Source organism: Schistocerca nitens, chromosome 1 (genome assembly GCF_023898315.1).
Source record: "Schistocerca nitens isolate TAMUIC-IGC-003100 chromosome 1, iqSchNite1.1, whole genome shotgun sequence".
Taxonomy (NCBI): Eukaryota; Metazoa; Arthropoda; class Insecta; order Orthoptera; family Acrididae; genus Schistocerca; species Schistocerca nitens.
The window spans coordinates 694,805,321-694,818,954 of NC_064614.1; the positions used below are offsets into that span (position 1 = coordinate 694,805,321).

Below are 13,634 nucleotides of genomic sequence, written 5' to 3' on the forward strand. Positions count from 1 at the left end.
AAATATGGTAATAGGATCAACACTATTCCCACATAAAGAAATACATAAGGGGACATGGAACTCACCAGATGGAAACATAGTAAACCAGATTGATCATGTGTTGATAGATTTGAGACACAAATCAGACCTATTGGACGTGAGGAGTATCAGAGGCCGAAACATAGATACAGACCATTTTCTGGTATGGGCACGGGTGAGGGCAAGGATATCTAACACAGCGAAAGGAGTCCGACCCAGGGCACAGAAATATAACACAACAACTTTAGAATCAGTGGAAGTTAGAGAACAATACCAGGAGAAGTTAACTCGGATTCTGTAAAATGTTGGAGAATATAACAATATCAAAGATCAGTGGGAACTGATAAAAAAGATGGTGCAAAGAAAAAAGAGAGAATGGATGTGAGCAAGTGTCAAAGAAATGGAGCTCATGAGAAGCAAAAATGAAATAAGAAAATTCTATAGAGAGGTGAATGTGGCACGGAAGCTTTTTGGTAGTAAAACAAGCTTAATAAAAGATGAGACAGGGAATATAATAAGTGAAGAGAAGGGAATATGTGAAAGATGGCGCAGGTATTTTGATAGTCTCCTCAACCCTAGAACAACTATACCAGAGAATCCAACAGAAATGAATGGGGAAGAGGACCCAGACAACAACACTACCCCACCAAATATAGAAGAAGTGAAAACTGCCATGAAGAAATTGAAAAACAACAACACGGCAGGGACATGTGGTATTCCAGCAGAACTGTTTAAGCAAGGAGGCAGAGAGCTGGAAAGAAGACTTCTGAAAATGGTCACCAGAATATGGGAAGAGGAGAAAATGCCCCAACAATGGAAAGAGGGTATCATATGTCCCATATACTGGGTGATCAAGAAGTCAGTATAAATTTGAAAACTTAATAAACCACAGAATAATGTAGATAGAGAGGTAAAAATTGACACACATGGTTGGAATGACATGGGGTTTTATTAGGGGGGGGGGGGGGGGGAAGAGAGTTCACAAAATGTCCGACAGATGGCAATGGACAGCTAAACGTCAGTGACTGTGCACGACAATCGTGTATAAAAGGAGCTGTAATGAGAGAGAGACTCAGATGCGCCAGCAGTCGCAGAATCTATATCTACATCTACATCCATACTCCGCAAGCCACCTGACGGTGTGTGGCGGAGGGTACCTTGAGTACCTCTATTGGTTCTCCCTTCTATTCCAGTCTCGTATTGTTCATGGAAAGAAGGATTGTCGGTATGCTTCTGTGTGGGCTCTAATCTCTCTGATTTTATCCTCATGGTCTCTTCGTGAGATATACGTAGAGGAATATACTGCTTGACTCTTCGGTGAAGGTATGTTCTCAAAACTTTAAGAAAAGCCCGTACCGAGCTACTGAGCGTCTCTCCTGCATAGTCTTCCACTGGAGTTTATCTATCATGTGAATGTTGATGTTACCTGAAAAGGTACTTTTAGTGAAGCTGTATTATCAGAATGGGGAATGTGCTAGTTCAGCATTACGATCCTATCGCCATAGGAAGGGGATTCGAATGGGTAAAGGTCTGTTGACAAATGCAGCTGTGGCAAGAATGATTTTGAAGTTCGAAGCCACGGGTTGTTTAGACGATAGACCCAGTAGTGGCTGACCGAGCACAAGGCGTAATGCTTCTGAGACAGTTCAGAAAGAAATGGAGACTGTAGCTTGTTCGTCTATGCATGGGGAAGTCAGCACTCGTGCAGTCGTACGTCGCACCAGCATTCCATACACTATTGCTTGGTCGGCACTGAGGCGTACCCTCTTATGCTATCCATACAAAACCCATCGGCATCATGAACTGTTACCTGGCGATTTAGTGAAGCGGAGGGCATTTGTGGTGTGGGCGTTTCAAAAGATGGCAGAAGATGACGAATGGTTGAGTAATGTGTTGTGGACCGACGAAGCTCATTTCATGCTCCGAGGGTCTGTCAATACCCACAACTGCAGAATTTGGGCTACCGAAAATCCTAGGACCGTCATGGAAACTCCATTGCACAACAAGAAAGTCACGGTATAGGTTGGATTTACCACATCTACCGTTATCAGACCTTTTTTTTCTTCGAGGAAATGCGCGATTCTGGTTTTGTAACTGCTACCGTGATGGGTGAGAGGTTCGCTGATATGTTACAGAATCGCATCATCCCCAGCCTGGCTGATAAACACCTGCTGGAATGTACAATGTTTATGCAGGATGGTGCTCCACCCCATATTGCTAGACGCGTGAAGGATCTCTTGCGCGTCGTTTGGTGATGATCGTATGCTCAGTCACCACTTTCGTCATGCTTGGCCTCCCAGGTCCCCAGACCTCAGTCGGTGCGATTTTTGGCTTTGGTGTTACCTGAAGTCACAAGTGTATTGAGATTGACCAACATCTCTAGGGATGCTGAAAGACAACATCCGACGCCAATGCCTCATCATAACTCCGGACGTGCTTTACAGTGGTGTTCACAACATTATTCCTCGACTACAACTATTGTTGAGGAATGATGGTGGACATATTGAGCATTTCCTGTAAAGAACATCATCTTTGCTTTGTCTTACTTTGTTATGCTAATTATTGCTATTCTGATCAGATGAAGCGCCATCTGTCGGCCATTTTTTGAACTTTTGTATTTTTTTGGTTCTAATAAAACCCCATGTCATTCCAAGCATGTGTGTCAATTTGTACCTCTCTATCTACGTTATTCTGTGATTTATTCAGGTTTCAAATTTATAGTGACTTCTCGATCACCCGGTATCAGAAAGGAGATAAGATGGAGTGTGGCAATTACAGAGGGATCACACTACTTAATTTGGGATACAAAATATTCTCTAATATACTATTCGACACAATACTCCCAATCATACAGAGGGAGACAGGGCCATACCAATGCGGATTTCTTCCTGGGAAGTCAACTATAAATCAAATATTCACCTTAAGGCAAATCCTGGAAAAAACAAAACAAATATGGGGTTGGCACGCCTCACCTCTTTGTAGATTTCAAAGCAGCTTATGATAGCATAAATAGAGAGCAGTTATATCAAGCTTTAGATGAACTGGGTATCTTGAGAAAGTTGGTAAGGCTGGTGAGAATGACAATGAGCGAAACACAAGGTAGTGTAAGAATGGGACGACTGATGTCCAATACATTGAGTATTAAAAACGGAGTGCGACAAGGGGATGCATTGGCATGTATTCTCTTTAATGCCGCCCTGGAGAAGGTGATGAGAAACGCAAACTTTCTGAAAAGGGGAATGATCTTCTATAAATCAGTGCAGATACTGGCCTATGCGGATGACATAGATATAATAGCAAGAACCCAAAAAGCAATGGAAGAGACATTTACAGCTCTTGAACAGGCTAGTAGGAACATGGGGGTTAATTATTAATGAACAATAAACAAAATATATGGCAGCTGGAAAAGCACATAGAGAAAATATGCCAAATGCAATAACAATGGGCAATTATAAGTTTGAGAGAGTTGAGCATTTCAACTACCTGGGCTCTACAGTTACGCATCTAAATGATACTCCTATGAAATTAAGCAGAGATTAATACTAGCCAATAGAGCCTATTTTGCCCTAACAAGACTTCTATCCTCAAGGCTCCTGACTTTTACCACTAAATTAACTATCTATAAATCAATTATACAACCAGTGTTTACATATGCCTCTGAAGCCTGGACATTAACAACTAAAGACATTGAAACACTGGATACATTTGAAAGAAAGGTGTACTTAGACAAATTATCGGCCCAATCTGTGAAAGAGGAAGATGGAGGAGGAGATACAACCATGAGTTGTACATCATATACAAAGACCAACCCATCAGAAGGATAGTGAAATCATCCAGACTGAGGTGGGCGGGACATGTGGCTCGCATGAATGATACAGAAGTACCAAAAAGAATATTACAGGGAAGCCAGGAGGGCAGAACAGATGTGGTCAACCAAGAGCCAGATGGGAAGATGGAGTAATCGAAGATCTTAGGAAGATGGGCTATGGAAACTATGGAGTTTTGGCAAAGGACCAAGAGAAATGGAAGGAAGTTGTAGAAGAGGCCAAGGCTCATCATGAGCTGTAGAGAAAAGAAAGAAGAAGAAATAGACTGTTACTTAATCACAAAAAAAGTTTGGCATGCAGAATTTTGCACTATTAAATAGGGAGCTCTATGATGCATCTGTATGAGGAGGCACCAGACCATCTGCAGACACACATAGACATAGGCAAAGAAATTTTTTTGTCAGACAATTATGTCTTCGGCAGGCACACTCATTAATCAGTTTATTGGTTGGAGAGACAGGGTAGTCATACAATGTCATCTCATCACCAAGCAGCATCCTGAACGACATGCACTAAAGGACTCCAGTAAATAGCCGTCTGCCAAAGTTTTGTTTGTCTGGAAATAATAATTAACACTCAGGAAAGCAACCCTGCGATTTTAATGAATATAATGGGTAGATTATTGTCTTCTTTTTAATCATAGCGTGTGATGGAAAGATGTTAACTGTTTCAGAAGATGTTTTGTGAAGTCCAACCCTTCATCCAGGTCATGGGAGATAGGCAATGGCATGAAATAGGGGATTACCTGTAATATATTTTAATTACATTCCTGCAGGTGGTGCACATATTCATTTTTTTTATAATGAATGCAAATGCCACATTCAAGCATAATTTTTGTAGTTAATATACATAATTTATATATGTCGTTTCTTAAGCTGAACAACATAATAAAGCAAATGTCATATAATCAACTTCCCAACAGTAATCATAACAAAAACATCACTACATAAAATGGCTTCTCAATGTGGAGCTATCAACAAAAGCCATTACTACATTACTATTCCAGAATAGTACAAAGATAAAAAAAAGAAAACACCTGTGTTCTTGTATCCCACTATGGCAGTGATACAGATAGAGCATCAGAAAGACTGGACACTAACATAGTGCAGGTCGTGCCAATGAAATGAACACCCCACAAAAGATGAAAACTGACATTGTGCTAGCGGTTCAATGAACCGGAACACAATCATGGGAGACAGTCACATGGCTTAGTCGCCTGAGGTAAGATTGGGTGTGAGTACTGAGACTCTCATCATGGTTCAACAGCTTCCTATTCTTTATTGGTTTTCACTACTATTTCCAGAGTGCTACAGTGTGTATGGGATTTCCCTCTGCTAACAATTTCATTTGTGGTAAGATTTGGAATGCATTCCGGCCTGAGATGCTGGAGTTGGCAGTCATGTGTGTGTGTGTGTGTGTGTGTGTGTGTGTGTGTGTGTGTGTGTGTGTGTGTGTGTGTATGTGTTTTACTGATGAAGGCTGTGGCTGAAAGCTATAGGTGGGTGTCCTTTAACTGTGCCTGTCTGCAACTTAATGTGTCTTCTTTACGGTAAGTAGCAATCTGTCTTTTCCTACATTGTTGAGATACTTATAATTGATAAATTCATTAAAAATCCATGTATGTTCACATCAGTTCTGATGCCATTTCTAGACAACCTGTGGGCCAGAAAACAGTATTTGATGCCCAGGAGATTTTTTACTTTCACATAGAAGAAGATTGGCAGCACATCATCCAAGACATTACCACTAATATATGGGCGTACAGACAACCATTCTTCCGACACAGTTTTCCTGAATGGAGTGTCAGAAGGTGGGAAAGAAATACTGGTACCAGAATTACCTACTGCCACACACCGTAAAGTGGTTTGTGCAGTGTAAATGTAGTAGTAGACACAGAGGTGACCTGGATAGCTCTGCCATGGGGGCCCAAAATTTTGGCAGCACGAAACCCACTGGCAACCTCTGGTGTGTGGTGAGGTCAAGTCGATGTCAGCAGAGAAGTTTTCACAATAAGTGGGATATAAATTACACTGGTTGGTATGGTTCTGTCGCTTATCCCTGATGGTTTCTACATGCTCTTTTCTTGATTCCACTTGCTGCCCATGAAGAACACAGTTCTCATGTTGAAATCCAAAAATTATTATGATAAAGCTGTTATTTCTCATACTGCCAGACTTGGGATTCCTACGCAAAGGCCACTGGAGATTTGCTTGCATGATGGTGTTTTTCCCATAGTCAAGCTACTGGCCAGTCATTGATAAGAATACAAAACAATTAGTGTGGAAGGATACGATCCACGATCAGATGTAAGTGCATACACTTATTTGAAAACCTCATGCATCATTCCCTGTAAACGTATGAAACAACTACCCCTAGACTTCACAGCCCCTTTTTAGGTACTTGGTGGTTGAACATGACCAATAGTTTATGTAACAAACCATATATTATAAACTGATGAGCTGTTTATAAAACTGAAACTGGCCAGATCAATCACAGATCCATGTATTTATTTTCAGAGAGATGGTGCCAAACTGTCATCATAATTTTGCATGTTGATGATATGCTATTATTCTCAAATGATAGAAGTGTTCTGAATCACACCAATAATTCTTTGAAGAGATTTTATGAGGTAAAAAACAGGGCTTCTCAAGACATTTTCATTAGTAATGGAAAAAGTGATCCAAGAATGGTTTCCAGCATTTACTCAGCTCACTACTCCATTCAAAACAAGGCTGAATTGATGTTTCACACTTTCAAACAACAAATTGCCTGTTGGCTTTTATCTCAGGTTCTTCAGCTGACATGAGTTTGGCGATTTTTCTGTCATGTCACCATCGTATGTGGCTTACATTGTCAAAGCTTCATCCTTCATTGCAGTGATTTAGAAAGCTCCATGCAAAGTATGAACACTAATTTAAAGGTGGTATCACTGATATGGACACACCCTCAAAAAATGATATTTTGTAGGACATGTGCAGGGAAGCTGACTTGTTTCAATACAACATCTGGGAATTGCCACAGTTAAGATACTTCTACCTTAATTGGATTTTACTGGTGTCTTAAAAAATGTGAGAGGTTATTGTGATTTTTTTAAATTTTATATTTCCGCATAAGGTACCTGCTGTATTTTTCTGGCAGAAATATATAGTGAGATAATTTTAAAAGACAGTTACTGTGTTTCAATAAGGCAGTATGCACAGCTGTGTAAGGATTATTGGTACTTGCCAGTAATATGGACTACCCTTTATGGTAATTACTTACAGACTGAATGGACTATCATGATGACTTTGTGTTTACTTCTTGAACTTCATTTGGATACTGCTTAACCTCAATTAGTGCTTTGTTTACAAAGACACTGCATCACTTGATTCATTAGTGTGTGTAAAAGTGTGTTGCGGTCACATCAAGGTTAGAGAATTCCAGCGGTGGTTCGTATTATTTTGCACAGCTCTTGAATATTTTCTTACATGCTTCAACTATTTTTCTCTTTACATCTCTTAGCATGCTAATTAATTTTTGCACACCCGAAGTAGTTCTTAACTATCTGAAAGGGTTACTATGATGCCTCTGACTACTCTTTCTGAAGAGAATAATGACATTTCACACATGCACTCTATATCTGTTTCTATACAACAGAACTGGGACAGTCCCTTTTTATTTTTATTTTTAATGGGATGGAGTCTTCTGCTTGAAATGCCAACAATATTAGCAATTAAAAGATTGTAACTCAATGATTACCAGTATGCAAAGTTTGGTTATTAATTGAGATTCAGATGAAATAGTCCCCTCTCAGTAATTCAGTAACTATGAGTGCATCGTGTAACACGTACATCACATGGCTCTGTCTGGATCACACTTTTGAGATAAGATAATAAACCATACAATGAGAAGTCTGTCAAAATGAATTAACAAAATCTTATACACACAAAACATTTTAAAAACTGCACAGTGTCTGCCAGACACATTTTTTGGATTCCTTATGTAGTCTGATATAAAGAACAGTTATGCACAAATGCGTCGGACAGGCTGTACTCAGAATTGTGATATGATGATGTGTGCAGTATCATCAATGACCAACCCGTGGCACACAGCATTTCATGGCCAGGAATTAGATGGTGTTCAGCTCACTGCCGATAGGTGGCGACACCACCGCTGCTTAACAGTGCAGGCCCAACCACCCCTAAGCCACTTCTGCAGTAAACCTAGCTACGCCAACCGGTGTACATATGGAAAATAGCAATCTACTGACGAAGGTCCAATCACACCATGCCACACCACCGCAGGCTCACTGCAACCTGTGTACTCCTGTGTGCACACCCCACCACAGACAGCAGTGCGAAGTCATGCTGCACTCTCTCGAAGTGTTTGGACTCACCACTTATAACTATGGACATATACAGACTGGAAGTGACAGTGTTGTATCACTGTGACAAGGACTCAACATACGATTTCATCTGACAGTGTTTGTATTCAGACCTTGTGTGAAATTCAATTGAGAAATTAAGCTTGTTTTTCCACTCACGTCTTCAGTCTTTGTTGTTCTGCACTTCCCAGATACAACAATGTGTACTCACAGTTTTACTGTCTTTTGTTTTATATAGACAAGATTTTGTTTAGCATGCTTCTCGCTGTATGTTTTTCTACTCATATCTACACATTTACAAAGAAGTCTTTGGCATAAAAACAGTAAGATACATAGTTTATGTAAATTAAAAGTATGATCCGGAGTAGTCTGTGTGAAAAAGTGCTATTGTGATGGCAGGTTAGTATATGAGTATCATGTCCTACATTAACAGCAAATTCATAGTCAATATCTACAAAAAAAAAAAACATTATTTTGATTAATATACTTGTACATGAATAAGTTCAAACATGCACTGTAACATTCATTTACCCATTAGACGATAATCTGATAGATTAAAAATGATTGAAATAACTGTTAGGAACTGAAGTTCAGACAAATGTAACAAATACTTACCAGTCTGAAAAATATCATTCAAGTGCTCCTTGTAAAATGATATATTTGACAGCAATTTTGCAAGGGCTATCACAACTTCTCTGTCATTCAAGAAATGCCTATAAACTCCAATAAGCAGTGGCAATGCACCTTCCAATACAATATCTAGAATGAATATTTTTGCAACATAAATTTCAAATACCAAGTTCTAGCTGTTATGCATGGATACAAGTATACATTTTTAAAAATGGTCATGCATTTTATTCACATAAGAATTTTTTTAGTATGGACAAAATTGTAATGCACACATAAAAAATACAATATTTTAATTAATAAAACTTATTGAAAATTGTTCACAAAATCAAGTTACTGTTTAATCAAATGTCATTTGATCATTGAAGAGATGTATCTCTCAAAATTAATTCAGTTCTGAAATATTTTACTTTTATTAGACATACAAAATATGATGTTAAATGCTAACAGTGGGAAAACATAGACATGGCAGAATATGGAAAATGAGAAAAGACTGAGTAGTAAGGGATTATCATAGAAAAGTAAAGCACATAACTTCAGAATATTAAAATAACATAAAATGCTAATGAGAGAGAGAGAATAACTAATTGTCAAAATGGATTACAAAAGACACACACATATAGATAGATAGACAGATAGAGAGAGAGGAGACAAGAGCCAACAAAAAAAATACTATTTATTAAGAAAAAAAATTCTGTGGCATCATTTTACATACAAGTAACCCCAAAAGTGAACCCTTCTTCTCTCAAATCAAGTCCAGTGCCTTAGTGCCATCTCAGTTAGCACAGAGAAGTTACAAAACCCATTGAGGATTTGTGACGCTTTGATTATCAGTTTCTTAAGTTTCCTAAAAATTACTGCAGCAAATGATCATCAATTGATTGATATCTTCTCACGTTTGTGCCTGGGTATGATTTATAAATGTCTTCATACCTCAATTATTAATCTTAATATCATCTTTTGGTGATAAAAATAACATAAACTCTACAGTACATATTAATATCGTGATTATGCTGGAACAGTTGAACAACCAACATTCAATCAGCTATTTTTTCTTTATCACATGCTGTATCCTGCTACTAGTGCATGTGCTTTGGGAAATGTGCACACAGCACAGTCTCTGCCAGCCAGTCTACTGGTGACTCACGCCTGCACACAGCGCTGACTCACTCTCACTATGTTCTTTTCGTTTGTACCACTCACATCAGTTGTTCAGTGTATGGCTTATGTTACACCTTCTGTATGATTCTTTTGTTGTGTTATCTGTGGAGTCATGAGAGGCTTATTTCCATTATTGTTCAGAAGTTTATGAATAAAGTCTTATTTGTGTTACTTGGATCGGTTTTGTGTATTACTTGACTACTACATGATTGGGGTGAGTTTGGAACAGATTCTGCATGTGCAGTCTTTAAGTGCTGTTTCAACGTGTTTGGTCATTACTGGTGCTATGCTACCTGCTCCAACTGAACAGCTTACTTTGGCTTTCATTAACAGACACAGTACTGCTCCACTGATCTATCCACCCACTATACCTCCATATGATGATTCAGTTGAGAATTGGAAAGCTTATGAAAAAAGACCCACACAGCATTTTCTGGCTTTTGGTATGACAGACTCCTCTTGTGGATTCCATCTAAGGTGCATCAATTACAGTGTCAGCTTGCACCTTTACAAGAACCAGCAGTTCTTACTTTTGATCATGCATGCAGTTTATGTCCAACTACCATCACAAACAAACATACAGCGCAAATGGAATTCTACTGATGCCACGAGAAACCAAACCAGTCGTACAGTGACACAATTATCTGTTTAGCTCCAGACAAGGGAGTGCACCAGAAGGTTTTACTCTGTAAAAACCCCTGTTGGCAGAAGTTCCACAAATAGTGCATTCTTTTGAAGTTTCTCAGGCAGTGGGTGACCACATTAAAGCCTGGTGTTATGTGGCAGTAGTGCCACAAGATGTGCCCACTAGGATGACAGATAGCTTGCACAAGGAAGCAGTAGTGGCGCCAGTAAACGTGCAGGCCCAGAGCCAACCAGACTGAGTCTGGCCCAAGCAGCTGTGATCTAATGTTTCTGACTTAAAGTGTGAATGTGAATCTGGGTTATTTCGGTTTATTCCCTCAAACCACCTTCCACTTCATTACGAGGTGACTTACTTGGAATTTGCAGCCACTCTTTTTTACTGGATAGCCAGCTGCTAGAAACCCTCTCGACTTATACTCTGTTGAACAATGGTAGGTACAGGAATTTTTAGACTCTTTCTACTTATGAAATAAGTAGACATAAAAACTTTGCTTTTCGTCAATTAATGATGTATTTGACTTTCATACACAATAAAACTCTCACTTTCAACATAAATATAAAACTTTGGGTAAGTCTCTCGTACAGTAGAATGTCAGAAACAAATTGAATTACAGTTAAAAGAAAGTTGGCTTTGATGCTATAACTTTTCTTAACATAAATCAGAAAATAAGTCTTACCTATAGCAAGGTTATGTCAAGAGTTATTTTTCAACTGTCTTTGTTTTAATAACAATAGTTAATAACCCAATAAGCACAGAACTGCATATAAACTCCATGGTTCTTCCTTACACACTCACTAAAACATCTATGGATTGCCCAACAGGTATTTGTCGGTGCTGTTCATCCACCGTGTCTACTTTCTTCCCGCAACTGAATTTAAACCTGAACACACAAACATGTGATGCGCAGTAGGTAGGATTCTAGCATCCCACACTCATATCCAGAATATCGTATGTTTGAGACGGTAGAAGGCTGAGTGGTTCTAGAATTTACACACAAATTTTCGAATCACTACAGTGGCCACCACAGCGTCAACATCAGCAATTTCTGTTCCCATCTTATCTTTTCTGTTTTGTCCAGCATGAATGTTTGGCATGCCCTAAGTACTGGGCTACTTGTACTGCTTGGTGTGTGTTTTCTGCTGAAAGGTTGCTCAGCATATGGGCATGGACATAAACTGAGTGGGGCCAATGCTTGGGACTGCTTCCAAGTTGCTTATCGAGTTCAGTGTTTTTCACCAAGTGCTCCGGCTACAGGTCAGCACAGGTTCTGCAGTGATATTATTGAATTCTCAGACCTATGTGAGTTTAGGCTTACTGCCGTTCACATCGGTCACACAGAAGCTGGACAGTTATAACAAACAGAACATTGTGCAATTTTGTCAAATAAAGACATGGTTGAAGGCCGAGACTGTTGCATGAAGTAAACTGTAGATGGTGTACAGCAACCAATTGCAAATTGGCTTTAGGGTAGTTTATTTAAAAAGTACCATTACTGGTTTTGAATTTTTCACAATTCATTATCAGATGGGTTTTTCACACTTTCATCAAAACAAAATATATTGGTTTCCTGTGAGTTACCATGAAATGTGTCAGGTGGGCATTTCATGGCAACTCACAAGAAATCAATGTATAATTTGCTTTGATAAAAGCATGAAACAACCATCTGATGAATTGTGAAAATTTCGAAACCAGTAACAGCACATTTTAAATAATGTAACCTAAAACCAATTTGAGGCTGGTTGCTGTATACCGTCAACAATTTATAAACAGAACATTGTGCTGTTGGGAGAATTTACAGCATCTGCCTTTTACAAATAAGTGGTTCATTCCATTACATTTTTGTTGGACACTGATGCCGGTGTTTTGTTCGGGAGGGGCTCATTTAAGGTATTTGGATTTTCTATCACCCATGCAGTTCGCCTTGTGTCTGATCAGGTACCATATTCTTAACTGGAAACACTGTGTCAGGAAAATTAGGACTTCTTTTCTTTGACATCCACAGGTCGGCTTCGTTTTTGTCTCTCATGTCCTATTTCTATTGCCCTGGAAGATCAAATTCCTGTCACCCTGAAAGATAAAATGAAAGCAAAATTGGACACACTTAAATCTCTAGGGGTGGTGCAACCTGTTCTGGCTAGTGAATGGTCATCTTCGCCAGTTGTAGTTCAAAAGCCATCAGGAAAACATCACCTCTTTGGTGACTTCAGAACTACTGTCAATGCGCAGTTGATTAAGGATACATATTCTCTCCCACGCTAGGAGGAACTGTTGGCGAAAATACTGGGTGACCAGTAATTTTCCAAAATTGATTTGCCTGAAGCATATGTGCAGGTTCCTGTGGATGAATAGTCTCTGCGAGTTCTGGTTTTGAATACTCCTTTTGATCTCTATAAACATGTGGACCATCCATTTGCTGTGGCTAGCAACCCCTGCTATTTTCCAATGATTTTTAGACCAACTGACTATGCCTGTCCCAGGTTACATTAATTATCTGGATGATGTTGGCAAGAGCTCCTTCACAGCCGAGCACTTGAAAAATTTGTGTACCCTGTTTTCTGCCTTACAGTCCACAGGCTTACAGTGTAGTCTCGTGAAATCTCAGTTTTATCAACCTTTTATTGTTTATTTGGGGTTCAATGTCTCATTGAATGTGGTTCACACTCTGACAGACCACACCTTCACTGTTAAGTCTACGCCTTGCCCCTCATACCCTAAGGAACTTCAGGCCTTCCTAAGGAAGGTACCCTAAATATACCATAAATTCCTGCCAGGGGAGGCCACACTGGCCAACCTGTTGCATGCCTCGCTATGCAAGAATGTACCTTTTTGCTGCAGCCCACACTGCATACGTGCTTTTCAAACATTGAAAACCAAACCACTCTTTGCTTCTTGTTTAGCTACATTCTCTCCAAAGCAGCATGTAGTTTTGGTGAGTGACGCATCACAGTATGGTCTTGGTGCAGTCCTAAAGCACCAATAAGCCGACAGCTCT

The 13,634-nt window shown here is 39.4% G+C and overlaps 1 protein-coding gene across 5 annotated transcripts in view; it reads right to left on the reverse strand.

Annotated features, from left to right (window-relative positions):
* Positions 1 to 13,634, reverse strand: part of LOC126259525 (protein SERAC1) — a 267,082-nt gene that overhangs the window by 91,208 nt on the left and 162,240 nt on the right. For 4 of the 5 annotated variants that reach the window (XM_049956403.1, XM_049956420.1, XM_049956394.1 and 1 more), the window contains one exon: positions 8,824 to 8,967. The exons of the other annotated variant lie outside the window; for it this stretch is intronic. In XM_049956403.1, coding sequence (XP_049812360.1) covers positions 8,824 to 8,967 — 144 coding nt within the window. The remainder of the gene's footprint in view (positions 1 to 8,823; positions 8,968 to 13,634) is intronic. 5 annotated transcript variants of the gene reach the window in all.